This window comes from Ixodes scapularis, unplaced genomic scaffold (genome assembly GCF_016920785.2).
Source record: "Ixodes scapularis isolate PalLabHiFi unplaced genomic scaffold, ASM1692078v2 PGA_scaffold13__105_contigs__length_92229423, whole genome shotgun sequence".
Classification (NCBI taxonomy): domain Eukaryota; kingdom Metazoa; phylum Arthropoda; class Arachnida; order Ixodida; family Ixodidae; genus Ixodes; species Ixodes scapularis.
Window position 1 is genome coordinate 44,825,741 of NW_024609839.1, and position 19,464 is coordinate 44,845,204.

General features: G+C 44.4%; 1 protein-coding gene across 1 annotated transcript; it reads left to right on the forward strand.

Moving 5' to 3' along the window:
* The first annotated feature begins 13,490 nt into the window (after positions 1-13,490).
* On the forward strand, positions 13,491-16,787 carry LOC8042879 (intracellular coagulation inhibitor 2). The gene is made up of 3 exons (XM_040210781.2): positions 13,491-13,683; positions 14,828-15,705; positions 16,390-16,787. The coding sequence occupies exons 2-3, from the start codon at positions 14,840-14,842 to the stop codon at positions 16,703-16,705; spliced, it is 1,182 nt and encodes a 393-aa protein (XP_040066715.2). The 5' UTR covers positions 13,491-13,683; positions 14,828-14,839; the 3' UTR covers positions 16,706-16,787.
* The last annotated feature ends 2,677 nt before the right edge of the window (positions 16,788-19,464 follow it).

The window sequence follows — 19,464 nt, forward strand, 5'->3', positions numbered from 1 at the left end:
GACTTTAATTGTGTTTGTATGCCAGAAGACCGGACAAATCAAAGACGAAATAGTGATAGGTCTAGCGAAGTTTTAAATCAGTTGATTCAAGATAAGGGGCTCGAAGACCTGGCACCCTGCATAACACCGGGACATCGGGTCCTTTACACGCACCACCAAGGCAGAGGTCATGCCAGGCTTGACAGGGTATATGTTTCAGCGGATTTAGTACCCCAATGTAAGGATTTCGCGGTCAGTCATGTCTCGTTTAGCGATCACAGTTTGGTGAGTTTTACCTTGGGTCAGCGTAAAAAACAAACTAGCTTTTCGTGGGAGTTGTGGAAGTTAAACGCAAAGCTCCTCGAGGACCAAGAATTGATAGGGAAAATCGAAACTAAGCTAGGCAGACTAGAAGACGTTTCGGAAAATAGCATATGTGAGGAATGGGAGCTATTTAAACAGCAAGTGAAGATTGACGCGATTGAACGAGCAACTAACATTAAGCGGGAAGAGCGAAGGGTAGAAAACGGTCTTCGACAGGATTTACAAAGGCTTTATGTAGAGGAAGAGAGAACGCCAGGAGCCTTCAAAGACGACATAAGCACTATCAAGGCTAAACTTGAAAAAATAGATGAAGACAGATATAAAGGGGCAATCGTTCGTGCCCGTGCGATGAACTTGATTGTCGGGGAAACGCCCACAAAAAGGGCACTTGCGTTGGAAAAAAAGTATGCTAGCGGGAACCGGATTGAAGAAATAGAGTACAGAGGCGCAGTAACTCGAGATCAGGACAGTATTCAGCATGCTTTTGTGGAGTTTTATACACATTTGTTTGAAAAGAAACTACCAAAAGAAAAGGGGTTTGATACGGAATTTTTGCCAAGTCAGCCGAAGCTAGATAGCGATACTACGACGTTTTTAGAAGATCCGATTAGTTTATCAGAGGTCGAAAAAGCGATAGATGACCTAAGCGTAGGCAAGTCACCGGGACCGGATGGTTTGAGCACGGCCTTCTATAAGAAGTTTAAAGAGCGAATTGCACCGGTTCTACATAGGGTTTTTTCTCAGTCCTACCAGAAAAAAGAATTACCACTTTCTTTCTTGTGCACGCACACGGTCTTGATACCTAAGTGTAATGACGCCGATAAGCTCCGTAGTACTAGTAATTACAGACCAATTACCCTGGCCAACGTTGACTATAAAGTGCTGATGAAGGTTTTAGCCAGTAGATTGCAGCATGTTATATGGAAAATCGTAGGGCCGCACCAAACCTGTGGGATAAAGGGTCGTAGCATTGGCACAAACATACACATTACTCGAAGTGTTCTAGAGGTCTGTGACGCGGAATATCGGAAAGCAGCTATACTTCAGATAGATCTTGAAAAAGCATTTGATCGGGTGTGCCATGATGTTCTGTTTACCATTTTACAACATGTGGGAGTAGGATCTGTGCTGCTGGAGGGGGTAAGGATGGCATATGTAAACTGCAAAACTAAACTAGTAATTAATAAAACAGTTAGTGCGGGGATTAACGTCCGCTCTTCAGTACGGCAGGGATGTCCCTTATCACCCTTGCTTTTCGCAATCTACCTAGAGCCCTTTTGCCGCTGTGTCATTCAATCTCAAGACATTAGGGGTTTTACACTACAGGAATGTGACATTAAAATATTGGCATACGCAGACGATGTTGCCATTTTTTGTTCGGACCCTCAAAGTGTGTTAGAAGCTGTTGAATTGACCAAAAGGTTTTGTGAGGTCACTGCCTGCGCGGTGAATTGGTCAAAGTGCGTAGGGTTATGGCATGGTGAGTGGACGACTGCTCCAGTTGTTTTTGGGAATGTTCACTGGTCACGGACGCCATCAAAGTACCTAGGTGTTCCTCTGGAACATTACCGTGAGCCCACAGATTACTGGCGAGAAGAAATAGCTAAACTTAAGGCCACTGCCGAGAGGTGGGTACGGAGGGATTTATCCATTTTCGCGAGAGCGACTGTGTGCAATGTGTTTCTTCTGTCCAAACTGTGGTATGTCCTCCAAGTGCTGCAGTGTTCGAGAATCAACATTCAGCGGATTCACCGTGTATTTGCAGTGTTTATTTGGGCATCCCAATGGGAGCGAAGTCGCCGTACCAATCTTTTTTTTAAGCCCAAAGCGGGGGGTGTCGGACTGTGCCACGTATTTGTCCGACAACTCGTCTCACGCTTTATGTTTATCCGTGACCAGCGTGATCCTTTTCTTCGAACCGTTATTCAGACAAGACTGTTTGACGTTTTACCGGGATTTGTTGTTTCGTCCTGCCGGGTACGTTGCGGACCTCTGTCGGGTTTTTTGCGCGAAGTTGTATCTGCCTGCCGCTTTCTGTTCGTTCGTTTTTCTATGAACTATTTGTCTAGTGTATCACGCAAACATTTGACGCGTGACCTAGTGGCTACGTTGTTGCCCATGCCAACGTATAGGGCCATAGGCCCTGGAGCCCCAGGAGGTGATGTGTTACAGCGAGTCAAGAACGCCATGGTACCAGCGGCGGTTAAAACTTTCTTTTTTAAATTACACAGCGAAACGTTGCCAGTAAAGACTTTTTTGGAGGCTAAGGGCATGAACCTCTACTGGTCGGTAAATTGTATTTTGTGCAAACAACCGGAGAGCATCGAGCATGTCTTTTTGGGATGCTGGGATGCTCTTCTTTTTTGGGACGTGCTTCAGCGCACCATAAAGAAAGAGCTCCCCTTGTCACCTCAAGGAATCCGGTTCCTACCAATAGAACGTGAACCTGTGCCCTACGACATAATCATGCTCCTGGGGCTCCACGGCATATGGAAGAGCAGAATGGCGGTGCGGCATGCTGATGTTGACGCACGCAACCCCCGAGAGTACTTCATTGAAACTATCAAATGGTTAAGAGAATGTTATAAAAAGATAAATACTGATGTGGAATGGTTAGCAGTTCTGGACGATTTGGCCGTGCTTAAAACCTTTTAAATTAATCATCGCAACGACCTTCAGCCAAGCCTGGCTGATAGGCTTTTAACCCCTCCATGTTAAGCAATTTCTGCTGTTTTCGGGGCACGTTATTTTTATCAATATGTGTATCATATGTAACCTGGCAATAAATAAAAAAAAAAAAAAAAAAAAAAAGTTATGTTGGCGCAACGGACAGCGCGCTAGTTTCACGATCAAGCGGGCCTAGCTTCGAAACCGGGCTGGTTTTTTTTCTCGTGTTCCTTTTTATATTTCGTTTATTTTATTTTTTTTTGGTCACGTAACAAGAAAAATCACATGAAAAGAATTTTTTTTTTGGCCACGTCACCAGATTTTTTTTTATTTCTCCTTTCCTTCAGTCTTTCTTTTTTTTTTTCTTTTTTTCGGTTTACGCTTCTTATCGCAAAACTCTTTGCACCTATTTCGCGTTAAATTGGCGTTAGCCAAATCATTTTTTTTTTTATGGTAGGGAATTCTGCCGTACGTACCCTATGTTACTATTACCAACCCTGGCTTGCAATTTCTGCTATCCAAAGGACTGGACTATGCCCTTGCTCCACGGTACTTTCCAAAACGTGACTTCATAATTGAAATTGAAGGGAAACTCAGACATGTGCACGATGTCACAGGGGTAAATTTCGCGAGAAGCCGCGTTGTCAGTGTTTCGAACAATGTGAAACCGGCCGGGTCAAATTTAGATCAACAAGAACGCATTGCTCTTAATGAATTGAAGTCACACAGCTCCATCATGACTTTAAAGGCCGACAAAGGAAAAGGAACCGTTGTGCTTGATAGGAATGACTACATGAAGAAGATGTATGAAGTTATAAATGACAGTCGCTATTTCGTGAGGCTATCAAGAGATCCCGCTGCTAAGTCCGAAAGAGAGTTAGCTGACCACCTTCGAGAGCTGAAAAAGAAAGGACGCATCAGTGATGACCTATACCGTCATCTCTTCTCCTTTGACGCCGCGACACCCAAGATGTATGGACTCCCCAAAATTCACAAACCAGGTTGCCCCCTACGCCCGATTGTATATGTTATTGGTTCATCCACTTACAGCCTTTCCAAATATCTGGTTATGATTCTGAGCCCTCTTACGGGAAACAATGAGTTTAGCGTCCGGAATTCCCGTGACTTTGTTGAACTTATACGCGCTCAGACCCTGCTACCGCACGAGGCTATGGTATCCTTTGATGTGATTTCATTATTTACGAATGTCCCCAACGCCCTGGCGGTTTATGTCGCCCGTGACCGGTTGTTGGCAGACCAGTCGTTGTCCACTCGCACAACCCTCCTTGTTGATGACGTTATACTCCTTTTGCGTTTTTGTCTCAACCAGTGTAATTTTAGTTTTAATGGGGACATATATCATCAGGTCAGCGGATGCCCTATGGGGAGTCCAGTTTCAGTAACCGTCTCGAATCTCGTCATGGAATATGTTGAGGAAAAGGTAATGTCTGGCATTGATTTCCCTGTGAAGTTCTACCGTCGCTATGTCGATGACACTTTTGTAATAGTCAACAGAGAGAACGTAACCGATTTTCACCGCTATTTGAATAGTGTCCACCCCTCAATTCAGTTCACCTGCGAACATGAAACTGATAGTACCTTGCCGTTTTTATATGTACGTGTCCATAGAACTAGTGAATCTTTCTTTAAGATGGAGACATCCGTATATGGTAAACCATGTGACAGACAAAACTTTCTTGACTACCACTCTCATCACCCTACTCTACACAAAAGCTCAGTTGTAAGATCGTTGCCTTCATCGTTCAGAAACAGTCCCATCTAACTCAACACTTAGAGATCAAGAACTTAGCCATGTGCGGGAGGCTTTGAAGAAACGTAACTACCCCGACCGGTTTATCAATCGCGTTAAGGAACAAATGTCCCGTCGGCGCCCGGATCGAGCCGAACGAACACGTGACGTCGTGTGCATCCCGTACGTTAAGGGGGTTTCGGAGGCATTGGGACGCGCCCTTAGGCCGTTGAGGGTACGAACTGTATACAAACCCTACAGAACAATTGCCAATGTTATCTCCAAGTCAAAAGACCCGACCCCGCCAGAGGCAGAAAGGGTCGTGATCTACCAGGTGCAGTGCAAGGAATGTGACGCTTCCTACATTGGAGAGACGGAACGAAAAAGAAAAACAAGACTAAAAGAACACGCACGGGATGTCGCCAATTCCACGAACGCCACCCGCTTCAAGTCCGAACTCGTCGACCATGCATGGACGTCAGGACACCAATTTGACTTTGACAAGGCGAGGGATAAAAGGTGGGGACCGAGGAAGCTGCTGGAATCTTGGTTCATCCAGAACGACAAACGCGGAAGTGATTCATCGCTGGTAAACAAGAACCGTGGCCCCCTGCCGGACGTGTACACAAACTTTATGCCTAAATAGCCGAACTTTTTTGTGCGACTCTCACTCGCTCTGCGCTCTACTGAAGATGCCTCCCGCATGGGAGGCGAAACGTTTAATTAAATTGTTATTTTTGTGATGTCAAGCCGTTTTTGTTATTACATTTATCATGTCTTCGCCCGGCTTCTGGAGTATTTTTTCGCTCCTAATTTCACCGGTACGACAGCCATGGGAGGCCACTGCGAGCGAGTGGGGACAGAAATAATTGAGGCTTATCGGATGGCGACAAGCCCGAAAAACATAACCACCCCGTCCATTTCGCTCTCAAGAAAGGAGATTATCTTTCTGAGGCCCTCAATGGAAGCCGAACGCTGACAGACTAAGCAAGGCGACAAGGTCACCGGCAGAAGCGGCCTTTCCTTTTATGCGTTGTTGATTCCCCTTCGACCTCGCCTTTTGCAAATCCTCCCCACCTGCTTTTGTGTCTTCGTGTGGCTGTCAGCGAGCGCGACAGCCGCTTTAAGCAAACCAAAAGGGTAAAGCGAAACGCGTGACCCAGCGTGACCTCTCTACGTAGGACGCGTAGGACAAAAACGTTTGGACGAAAATTTGTCACGTGACTTTCTCTGTCACGCTGATGGGATCGCTGGAGCTGTCGTTTTCGCCGTTTGCCTAGTTATAGAAATAAGCGGTCCACGTAGGTCCGGTTTTCGAACTGCGCTCTTCAGTGTTCTGTTGCTTTCGTGCGTTGCAGACGCGGTCGTGTTGACAATAGCTCCAAGGAGTTTGTATAACTCTCTCTGGCGGTGTGCAGAGGGTAAAGGCACGGAGGTAATATATGCTTTCGCCTAGTCACCTCGCAAACGGTTGGCTATTGGCTGCAGAGATCCATTTCGCTTTGTTTTATCACCGGGATTTTAGCTTGATTTCTGTGTTCCTAATTTCGCAGACAGAACGAAATCGCTTTTCTCGTGTGGCGTCACGGCGGTGAGACAGAAATCAATCAGTGTACCGTATTTCGACGCTTGTGCTCGTTCTATAGCGCTTCTAAAAACCGTGCGATCACGGCTGTGCAACGTCAACAATGCATAAACTGCAGTTACTTGTACTCGTATTGCATCCTGAGGGAACGACTATGACTGGGTAAACAGGAATAGGGAAAATGGGTGCGTGTGATTTGTTGAAGTTCGAATCAACAGATCAAGCTTCAACGAATGCGATCGTATTGCATTCACTCAACCAGCTATATGAGTTTTCAGACGGTATATACCTTCCAAGGATGCGATTCGTGTTCTGCCAGTGGTACATCAGCTAAATTAAAAAAAAAAAAAAATCCACGTTAAAAAAAAAAAAAAAAAGTTTACGGTGACTCGAGCCGCTCTTGCGCCGAATCATGTTTCACGTAAGCGTAATCTTGGGGTCGATGCACGACGAGGGGTCTTCAATCATAAAAATAGTTTGATTACGATTATTGGCAACGCTAAAAATTTGAAAGCCAAGCAGTGAAGACAACGGTGTTCTTATAAATATTATATACATCTTATTTTACACTGTTTGAATACGCTGCCGTCGTTATGTTCTTGAATTATTGGCTAGCTTGTGGCGACAGGGAGGTCTTGCAGGACCATTATGATAGGACCTACACTAAACCTGCCGCGCTTCGAAAAATGTTAGTCCAATGCATACAAGCTTGTTCAAGGCGGACGGAGCGTTGCGCATCCGGCAAAGCGCATTCAATCGCTGCCCGCGGCGTTTTTTTTTTTTTTTTTTTTTTTTTTTTGGGCAGCGAAATAATTTTTGGTCAAGCAGCAGGCCCCTTCTTCGGCGGGTTAGGTTGGATTAACGGAGGCGTCTCCTAATCCATTCTCCATGTTGTGCCCTCGGGGGAGGGCGGTAAACAGGTGGGGGAGGGCGGTGAAGGAAGGAAAGGAGGACAGGAGAGGAGGAAACGCAGAAAAAGTGGAAAGCGGAACTGTACGGCGGCCTTTCAAGAGGGTGAAGCGAAACGCGTGACCCAGCGTGACCTCTCTACGTAGGACGCGTAGGACAAAAACGTTTGGACGAAACTTTTCACGTGACTTTCTCTGTCACGCTGATGGAATCTCTGGGGCTGTCGTTTTTGCCGTTTGCCTAGTTATAGAAATAAGCGGGCCACGTAGGTCCGGTTTTCGAACTGCGCTCTTCAGTGTTCTGTTGCTTTCGTGCGCTGCAGACGCGGCTGTGTTTTTTCGTCGTAAGCGGTCGGAATACGTCCATGCCAATTTTTCGGTAACAGCCATTTTTTGCACCGGAGTTCGTGGAATACTTGTGATGTGTTTGTTGGACACGCTTCGACAAAAACTGCTCTTCGCCGACGACGAGACGTCAGTCCTCGAATCCTCGAGTGTGTTTGTGGGGTGCCTGAGTTGGATTATGCATCTATCAAGGATTACATGATATCGCTCTTTTATTAGTAAGTGCACTGCAAGCATGATTCTGATAGTCGTCCTGCTTTCCTCTCAATCTCCGCGGTTTTTGTGTGATGAGTTTTGCTTGGCATGAGGACAGTGTTAATTGTATTTTATAATTTGCTTTTCGTTTTACAGAGAAGTGTGACCTTTGTAAATATGTTGAGAATACACTGTGTGCAATGATAGTTGTTTAATAAACTTCTGGGAGCGATCGAAAAAAATTGTTTGTCCGTATAAGTGATTGGATATGCAACAAATGACATGCAACGTACACATACTTGCACGACGTTCGGCCAATACCAAGCAGACGCATCGTAGAGTTTTCGCACAATATTGCGCGAACGCTAGGCCGGGGCGAAACAGCTGTACGGCAATACCTGCCGGGTATCAAACGGTGGTACAAAACTGGACAGTTGAGCGATATTGGAACCGACTTTCGGCCGGCACTGGCACGATACTGCAAAGTATTGCCGTGCTGCTTGGGAACGGAGGTGATGACATCTTACCATCGTGTTTCCAACGCTTGTTTAATCTATTTCTCTTCTGGGACGCGTGAAAGAGCACTTCTGTGACACACCAGAGATATTCGAAACTTGGGCTGGCCTCTCGGCTTTCTTTGCCACTTTTGGCACTTATTTGGCACTTCAGTGGGTAGCCAGAGAAAAGCCAAACTTCGGCATGCCCCAAATCGACAAATTAAGATTTGCTGCGGCAGTTATGGCTCAAGTCTGGCACCTACTTCGGCGCTCCTCTGGCGGACCAGAGAAACGCCAAACCTTGGCACGTCCCAAATACCGAAATTAGGCGTTGCTCTGGCAGCTATGGCTGAAGTATGGCACCAACTTTGGCGGTCCTCGGGCGGACCCGAGAAAAGCCAAACTTTGGCACGTCCCAAATACCGAAATTAGGCGTTACTCTGGCAGCTATGGCTGAATTATGGCACCAACTTTGGCGCTCCTCTGGCGGACCAGAGAAACGCCAAACCTTGGCACGTCCCAAATACCGAAATTAGGCGTTACTCTGGCAGTTATGGCTCAAGTCTGGCACCAACTTTGGCGCTCCTCTGGCGGACCCGAGAAAAGCCAAACTTTGGCACGTCCCAAATACCGAAATTAGGCGTTACTCTGGCAGCTATGGCTGAAGTATGGCACCAACTTTGGCGCTCCTCTGGCGGACCAGAGAAACGCCAAACCTTGGCACGTCCCAAATACCGAAATTAGGCGTTACTCTGGCAGTTATGGCTCAAGTCTGGCACCAACTTTGGCGCTCCTCTGGCGGACCCGAGAAAAGCCAAACTTTGGCACGTCCCAAATACCGAAATTAGGCGTTACTCTGGCAGCTATGGCTGAAGTATGGCACCAACTTTGGCGCTCCTCTGGCGGACCAGAGAAACGCCAAACCTTGGCACGTCCCAAATACCGAAATTAGGCGTTACTCTGGCAGTTATGGCTCAAGTCTGGCACCAACTTTGGCGCTCCTCTGGCGGACCCGAGAAAAGCCAAACTTTGGCACGTCCCAAATACCGAAATTAGGCGTTACTCTGGCAGCTATGGCTGAAGTATGGCACCAACTTTGGCGCTCCTCTGGCGGACCAGAGAAACGCCAAACCTTGGCACGTCCCAAATACCGAAATTAGGCGTTACTCTGGCAGTTATGGCTCAAGTCTGGCACCAACTTTGGCGCTCCTCTGGCGGACCCGAGAAAAGCCAAACTTTGGCACGTCCCAAATACCGAAATTAGGCGTTACTCTGGCAGCTATGGCTGAAGTATGGCACCAACTTTGGCGCTCCTCTGGCGGACCAGAGAAACGCCAAACCTTGGCACTCCCCAAATACCAAAATTAGGCGTTGCTCTGGCAGTTATGGCTGAAGTATGGCACCAACTTTGGCGCTCCTCTGGCGGACCAGAGAAACGTCAAACCTTGGCATGCCCCGCATTCCCAGATTAGGATTTACTATGGCAGTTATTTCCAATCAAACAAAAAGAAAAGCACAGCAACGCGGATGCCTCGTCACGGAAGCCGGCGGTTGCGCTCAAGGTCAAAGCGGACGCGCTTCAGAAATAAAACACAAAGAAAAGCTCATGGCAAGAATATGCTTCGTCACGGAAGCCGTCGTGAAGCCGGCAGGGTTCACCGCGCCTGCGCAGTGGGGGGAACGTGATGTCACCGCCGGAGCGCCGTGTGCGGTACGAGGACGTGGCGCGCTGCTCGTAGGAATGCACTGCGTGTAGGAATGCTTTCGGACTCCTACACGTGAGCAGTAGTAAGTGACTCCGCCTAATTTTGATCATAGTTTTAAGCAAGATTATAAACCTAGTTCAAACGTGGTTAGCCTCATATTGGCCTGATAAGGCACTTATTTATTTATACAAACCGCGTGTTTTTTTTGTTTTTTTTTATTTTTCCGCAAAAAAAAATTTTCTTTTTTTATATTATTAGACGCTATATATAAGCAAGGGTAGCCCTGCTCTAGGGCCCGCTCGGTGCTTAGCTTGATAAGCATCTTTTCTCGGCTCTCATATGGTGGGGAGATGATTGACGTTTGAAATGTTCGTTGCAAAAATGTTTCTCTGTGCCGTAATAGTATTTTTATCGACGGGGGTTACCCTCACTAGGGTCACGAGGGTTACCCTCAAAGGGATTACGAGGGTTACTTTCACAAGGGTTACCCCCATGAGCGTTACCCTCGTGACGGCACACGTGAGGTCACGTGTGACGTCATTATGGAAACACGTGACGTATGACGTCAACTGACGTTACACGCATCTAACCTTGGCGGGGAAATTTTTCCGCTAAATTCGGCGGAAAACTATTCCCACTAATCTTACCCTCGTGACATCACGTGTGACGACACGTGTGACGTCATGGGGGTAAAATTGTATCTCTAAATTTAGCGGAAAACTTTCCTTGCTAAGTTTAGCGGGGAAGGAAAGGGGACGTACTTTCCCTCCTTACCCTCACCCCCTCCTCCTCAAGAGCTGCGCTCTAATTCAGCGTTACGGAAATTTGTAAACGTCTTCAATTTTTTTCCACAATACATACTGGAATTTTTATGTTACTGATTGTAAAAACACCTTTAGCGTCACTTGAAAAAGAAGAATATAAGCTTGGGGCGATCAAGCGACCGCGCTAACTATGCCATAAAACATTTAGTAAACTCCGAATTGTCGGGTATTATATAATACGAGCTTGAGTTTGAACTGCTTATGAATCTGACGTTTCTTGGGTTGAAGAAACGAATACACTGTATTTTTCTTTTTGTTTCTTTTGTCCTAGTTAAAAACGGCACCCCGAATATAGAAATTGCAAAACTTAGTAGAATATCAAGAAAATAAAAACAAAAAAGCTCGTGGTCATGTCTTTAGCAGTAACTCCCTTTAAACTGAAATAAAACTGCATATCAGTAAAGCTGTTTGGTAGTGTGTACTCTTGTCTCAATGTTGCTGCAGTAAATAAAAATGATGAACAAAGTTTTCAAAGAACATTTCTTGACACAGGTTCGCTTTACTGAACGCAAAAGTAATGGTTGAAACACCGGTCGTATTTAGTGAGTGGAGAGGCGGATGCTTCGACAAACCTTTGGCTCTAAAACCAACTGATCGAAGCAGCCATTGTCCTTTCTGAATGATTGTTGCCATCTTTAAATATAGATTCGATATATTGCTAATGTGCCACGCTTACAATCAACCGCACAGTTGTTCACATATTATGGTATAATAAGCGTAAAAGATATTTATGAATTTCGTTGTTTGCATTCTTTATCTTGTCAAATGAAAGTTTCAAATCATTTTTAAAAATGACATCTGACCTATCGAGACAAATAAGTGAAGCTCACACCCGCAGTTGTGGCAGGTGGTTAGTGCTGCGGCGGCGCACTGAATGTTTCTCGCAGTCGCTGACATATAACTTACATTTTATTTTAAACAAGTATCTAGCACAAAATATTAACTTTGATAGATTTACTAGTAAAAATTGCGAGAATTTTTCGCAGACAATAGACTATAGTGCATTAATCTCTATCTTGCATATGGCAAAGTCTTGGTGTTCAAGCTTTTATTGTAATTTTTGCTACAAAACTAGTCATCTGGAAAAATTTTATCTGTCATTTATAATTTTATCAACCGTTGGTAATTTTTTTATATAGTGCTTGACATGTGGCATATAGAATTGTATACATTCATTAGGTGTTTACGTGTACTCATATTGTTACGCGTCATATTTGCTGGACTTTTTTTCGCGAAATGTTGCTGTCTGTATGGGCCCTCAGGCACTCTCAATCTGTCAGCGACAGCTTTTTCGCCCGGGGACCCCCAACACTGTGTGGGAAAATAAAATTGAATTCAATTGAATATAGATAGGGTTCCACGTTTTCGGTTTCTATTTTTTCGAAATTCGGCGTACTTTTTTCGGTGTTTATTTTAAAATTCAATTTTAGGTGTTTTTCGGCATATATTAATGCACACAAGTTTATCGGCTTTTTTCGGTGAATATAAAATAAACACCAACGGACACCGGATCAGATGATCGTTGTAGCGTTGATATTTGTGATGATTCAAAGACTAACGGCACAAATGCATTGAAAAAAAAAATGGACACTTTATTTGGCAAATGTGTGCAACTGTAAAAGAAACGAGAAAAAAAAAACACCGAAGTACAAACAAGTCAGATATAAAGCCTATGCCCAAAAACATGGAACTTAACCTTCTGTACATGAGGATTACGTGATCTTATAGTACACACACATGTACTTTCCCAGGTTCTCCTCGTTGATCCGCACTCTTTCTTTCCTGCTAATATGACCCTGAGCTTCGAGAATGCCCCCTCAGCGCTAACACTGGACACTGGCAGGCAGAGACGATGAAGCGCTACCAGAGGCAAAGTCGGCCAATCAACCAGATGCGAGATCCAAAATAGACACGGTGCGACGTTTTGAAGCACAAGACTACATGCAGAGCTTACGTCAAATCAGCCCTCTTTACAACGAGTTCGAAATCACGCTCGCACATGGCGAAGTCATGGGACATTTCGGATTTCACGTTCCGATCGATGATGCACACATTAAACTAAAACGTCGTGATGGTATCCGTGTATCCCATACATTCGGACACGCTTTGATAGACACTGTCGTTCCACTTTTGCGCCACGGCTCTGCGGTACGACTGGAAGGTCAAGTGACCTTTTCCGGTTAAAACTAAATTTAAAAAAATGTATTCGACGTACTTTTATCGGTTTTTATCGATTTCAATCGAAGATATTGAACCTAAAAACTCACCTTTTTTTGGTTAAAACCGATTTTTCGAAAATGAATTCGAAGTACTTTTATCGGTTTTTATCGGTTTAAACCGAAAAATCCCAATCCTAAATACATATAACTCACGCGTTCCTTGGGTTACTAAATCCTTTTCTGCACTTGGCGTCAGACTTTTGCCAAGTGCTGAAAAGTTGCAAATATATATATATATATATATATATATATATATATATTCAAAACCCAAAGAAACTTCTCGCTTACATTAGAGTCAAGGTCAGTAGACAAGGCGAAGCGTAGATACAACGATGTCACTGCTCCCAAGGCGCGGCTCGCTATCGAAAGTATTCTCAAGTTTAAGGCGTTTTCTTCTAAAATATTCAGTATCACACCACCGAGAAATGTGAGCCAGCTTCTCGACAATCTCCGAGGAAAAGCTTGACTGGGCAGATGCAAAGCGGTGTGCTCGGTTTTCGTGACCCTGTGATAACTCGGCGATGGTGTGGAAATATTTGTCTAATAAACTGACTCGAACGAGGGTTTCGTTTTCAGTTGAGTCTGTCCAGTCGTACCCTGCAGTCGTGTTGGAAGGCTAGACATTTTAAGAGACTGTCTGAGTAGTGATCCAAGAAAGATAAGGAACGAAGAGCTCGACGCAAGGTGAGGATCATACGACCAGTTCAAAATTCACGAAATAATTTCAGCAGTTTTTGGTTCATTCTAACAGTGGTGGAATACTAAGCTTAACTAGCCTCTGGTTTTCATTGTGAGGGTGCGGGTTAATAATGTCATAACCGCGCAAGGGAACTTGCCACTCCCGCGTGACGAACTCGTCTACCATAGGCGGCGCGAAAGTGCACTGCATAGAAGGGAAAGAGAAGCGCTGTGCGCCATGTTGTAAATAGACCCGTAGTGGGTTCCGGGCAAGCTTTAAATACTGCACTCAAAGGTAATAAACTCCAAGACCCTAACACCATATTTTCTTAAAACGTGATAATAACTTAAGTACTGTCGTCGGTATAATAGCGGAGCTTCGTAAAACGCTAGAGTAATTGGGTTGAACGAGTTCTACAAGTGAAAGGTTAGAATTATAAAAAAAATAGAAATTTCTGCGCATTATAGATCATCATATGGAAATAAAAGCGAAATGCTAACGTTTATAACGTCGCACAATGGAACTGCTTTGTCATTTACACTAAAATCCACGGACCGCCCAAACCACAGCCAGTTGGCATCTGCAGTTCACACGGACTCAAAAATACAAGGGTATCACCGCACACCCTTTTGTCCCATATAATACACCCCAAAGCTTCATTTCGACGTACAGCGTCCTATGTCGAAAAGACGGCCCCAAATTTTCCGAGGGGCTTGATAAAGGTGCGATATAACTTACTAAACAGCTAAAGTAGGTATCAAAGACTACGTTAAGAAAACTCTGAGTTTTTGCAGTAGGGCCAAGAATACCCCGATTTTTTTTTTTTTTTTGTAGTCAGTAACACGTACATTCGCTATTTTAATAAGTTGTACCACACGGCTATGAAGCCCCTCGTAAAATTTGGGGCCGTCTTTTCGAATACAGGGCGGTTTATGTCGAATTGAAATTCCGGGGTGTACAAAGGGTGTAACAATACACACTTTTTACACCCTCTTTAAAGTGCATGTAGAATTAAATTCAGGCAAGAACACAGAAACAAGGTCTGATTATACTTCGGGATTTCAAGTACAGACGTCATGATTTTAATATTTAGCGGATAGCTTTGGAGCATTGGATCATTAAGTTATATTTGTTTCTTTCTATTTCCAGACAGATATCAAGATGAAGACACTCGTTGTGTTCATGTGCTTAATGGTCGCCGGCTGGGCTCGGTACGAAAATGAGATGAGGCTTGCTAACAACCGATTCGCGGTTGATCTTATTAAAAGCCTCCCAAGTTCTCCAGAGAAGAACATCTTCTTCTCGCCTTACAGCATTTCAACAGCGATGGGAATGGTTTTCGCAGGAGCTAGGGGTAAAACCCTAAAAAATTTGTATGACGGATTTGGTTATCTACGCTCTGGTCTTAAAGAGGACTGGGTATTGCAAGCATACGCGGACCATGCTAAACAACTCCAGGTTGGGCAATCGCAGTCGACCTTCGACGTTGCCAACGCCGCTGCCATTCACGAACGTATGTCCCTTTTGAATGCTTTCGAGAGCACCCTGGATAGCACTTTCCATGCCCAACTACTGAAGGTAGACTTCGTCAACGGAGGGCCGGCAGCAGTCGACGAGATCAACAGGTGGGTCAAGCAAAAAACTCATGACAAGATCGACGAACTATTCGATGATCCCCTCGACCCGGACACAAGGCTCGTTTTGCTAAACGCCATCTTTTTCAAGGGAGTGTGGAGCACAAAGTTCGACGAGAGCGCAACCACTGAGAAGCAGTTCCTTAACGGTGGCACGACTCCAACACAAGTTGACACCATGACAAAGAGCATCCACATTGGCTACAAGTCGTTTCCGACAATACGGTTGGAGGTCGCAGAATTACCTTACGCTGGCGGCAACTACAGTATGGTTATATTATTGCCAAGGGGGAACGAAGGAATAGAAGGATTCAAGCACAATCTGACGGAAAACCATCTGCAAGATATAATCGGTCACGTGGAGCCCCGTAAAGTCACCGTGTCTCTTCCCAAGTAAGTAGTCCACGAAAAGAATGAGGTTAGAGGACGTTAAGAGCTTCAAATATACCTTCTGCTTTCAAAACTTGAGGTAGGATGCAATATAAGAATTTCATGCGCGTTTGTTTTTTAAGAAAAAAATTAGCTTATTTAGTCCGTTAACATAAATTCAGGTTAGAGAAAAGCATGCTTTCTCAGCGTTATCCTTCATGCGATTAGAAGACCAATACACCTGTACCGTTTTTTATCTGGATGAGAATACCTACGGTGAGGAGTTTTGGAAGCACCACTGTATATCGCTGTGCGAAAACGCCAGTCTAGGGGTCTTACTGCATAGGCTACCATTAACAACGGATACAAGAGATCCACCCTAAGTCAGGCCAAATTCCGGCCTGACTTAGGGTGTGTCCTCGTCTTTGTTGCGCACAAGATTGTATAAGATGTCAAACCAACTCGCCCGAACAACCACTTTTCCGAAATTCCGTTTTTTTTTTGTTTTTTTTTAATCCTCCACGCCACTAGTATGATTCCGTGAAAATTCAGAGTACTATATACTAAATGATTCTTGTCACTCCTTTCAAACTCTGACAAGATTCATGTCCCAGACTTGTTGAAACCTTGAAGCTCTCGCAGAGTTTTTTTCCAGAGCTCGCTTCACATTAAGTCCTGCTAGACTCCAGGCTTATTATTTTCCTGCAGATTCAAACTGGAGGCTGAGTATTCACTCAAAGACAACCTGAAGAACTTGGGCATCACCGAGATGTTCAGCGCTCAGGCTGACCTGTCTGGTATCACGAGCGATGCAGACCTCACGGTGTCGGACGTGGTGCACAAAGCGGTCGTGGAAGTCAACGAAGAAGGCACGGAGGCTGCTGCTGCTTCGGGAGTCGTTGCTGTCAACAGGCTGATTGGGGTGCCTAGTCTGGAGTTTAACGTCAACCAGCCTTTCCTCTTCTTCATTCGGAACACCCAGACTCAAGATTTGCTCTTCGCGGGACAAGTCAACCATCTCTGAAGATCTCAGATGTTTCCACAATGAAAGAACGCTAGGAGCACGGTATTTTTTTAACAATAGAATTAAAATGTTTTGAATGCAACTTGTCACAAAAAAAAAAATCCAAAAAGAATTGGTTTTTCGACGGCATGATTTTTGGAACCGAGTCGAGGAAAGATATCCATGCATTGTAAATACTAGAATGGCTTGAGACAAGAAATGCAGCAAGGGGTGGGAGCGGGGGGCTTTCAGGATTTTGTCCCCCGGATCGTTTTCTATGTCACAAAACAGGCACATACCTAGGGGGGGGGGGGGGGGGCATGCCCCCTCCCCCCCCCCCTCCTTCGCCCCGATATCTTCCATTTTGCTGGGGCCTCCTCTCCTCCTCCCCCTCATACCGCATTTTGTTATAGCCCCTCCCCCTCCCCTTACCCGAATCGAAATTCTGGCTACGTGCCTCCACTGAAGCCAGGAAGATTCCAGAAATTGCCTCCCCCCCCCCCGGAAAAAAAATATTTTTTCTACGTCACTGGCTGAGCTTGATTATTTTGTTGAACAGCGCAGCACTCATAAAGTGAACAAATCTGATAAAGTGCTTGAGCACCAATATTAAATATAGGGAACCGAGTTCAATATGGGAGAAACTCCATTGTACCCAAATTTTCTAAATATTTGTATGGCAACTCATTCATGGGATGAACTCCACCACGTTACCCACATTCATAGTTTGATTATTTGAACGATTATTTAGTAGTAATAATTCAGGCCGTATTAAAAAAAAGACGAGTCCGTTTTACAGCGCAATGCACATGACGTCACGACAAGAATCGCCTCATTTTAGCATGTTTTACTTTGATACAGAAATGTTTTTCATAACACTTAAAAAACCCATTTGATGTGGCATCGCGCCTAGTCACCACTATTACTGTTGGGAAAAAGATAATAGTTAGATCGTGGTTAAAATGAAAGGTCTCATCGGCAGTTTGTGCTTTTTAATAATCGATTTATTATCATAATATTTGATTCTGTCATGCATACGAGCATTTTGAGATTACTGGTTCGAAAAACACCTTTAGATTTGGTCGAAAGCAAAATGTAAGTGAAGGTATTGAGTGCTCCTAGTAACTGCGGCAAATAACGCTTATTATATATCGAATTGCCGGAAATTGAAGTTATGGCCTTTTAAGTAATTATAAATATGTTTCTCAAAACCAAATGTGCGACATTTTCTTTTTGTTTCTGCTTTTGCTTTCCTTAGCGAAAGATCTACCGGATTTACGAAATGCATACGTAGGAGTGAATGTCATGTAATGCAAAAAAGTCCGGGCCCGTCCTAACAGAAGCCAACCTGCAAACTCCCTTAAAACTACATATCGGTAAAGCGTCTCGATACTTTGCACTCCCTTTTCAACGATGCAACAGCCAATGAAACTGATAAAGCACTTTTTTCTGCGAAATAGAACGTTTGTGTTCTTATAACTTGAATTTAACATTTTTGTATTATAATTAACGTTTTCTCCTTTATTGCGCCGGTAGGTCGCCATATATGTTTAAAAAATGACGACATCGTGGCAGTCGACGCACGAAAACTTATCGTTACACGATAAGAACAGAGAGTTTGTCTTTAATCGAAAGAGTTATTTTTAACACAGTTACGCAACGCTCGACTCTTCACTGATAGGACACAAGTACCAGACGAACGTATAGCTCGAGTAGATCAGAGTTACTCCCGCGGGTACAATCACGTGATCCAACATAGAGCGACGTCAGCGACTAGCCCATAGTACTTCGTTTCAGCTAAGGTCAAGACGCAGCCGAAGCTACAAGTTCGTAAAACACACCAAGCAGTTTGAAAAGCGCAAGCCATTTAGGCTTTCTGTATATGATTGGTTCAGCAATGATAGAACACGTACAGAAACACAACCTACACCATGATTGTACGATTTTGAAGCTGTCTGATTTGTCCCATTAGATTGTAGAGTCAGCTACATCTGGACTTAAGGTAAAACGAAGTATAGCATGCCATGCTCTAAACGAGCTAGCTCCGGGCTTTCAGCGTTCGTGCCAAATGCACAAGCTCTTTTTTTTTTTCTGGGGGAGGGGGGGGGGGGGGGGGGGGAGCGGCGTGGTTAGATATGTTAGTTCACGAGTAAGCCAGAGATTGGCCCAACTCTTGCATCTTATTTGTTCCGGTATGTCTCGTTCCCGGAGTTACAGGGCCGGAGTTTTCGCGGCGCCTAAAATCGCGATGTTGGGATCGCATCTACATGAACGCTGCGTCATATTTTGTGGTAGACTGCCCCTGCCATAATAAATGGGGCAAGGGGATATTTCTTGTAATGGATCTGCTTCAGTGAAACGTACATAACGCAATTATTTGTTAGGGGGTAGATTTTGGGTAACAATCATGCCGATTCTTGAGTGAAATTTGAATTTGATTGAGAAAATAATTCTTTCAACAAACGGTTAATGTTTTCTTTTTTTTAGACGAAAGGGTTTGTCAAAGCATCTGTATATCATATACGGATGCATCGACAAACCCTTGAGCCTAAAAACGAAAATTGACCGTTTGATGAAACATTTCTTTTCTCAATTAGGTTCCAATTTTACTCAAGAATCGACAGGATTGTTACAATCTTGAAATATCACTAGCTCGCCTGTGTTTCATCTTTGGGAACTATATTTACTAGCATCAACGTGGCCCCAGCACCATAAAACTTGAAATCAAAAAAAAAAAAATGGCAAAAAAAACATCAAGAGAATCTTTATTGCTTTGTACT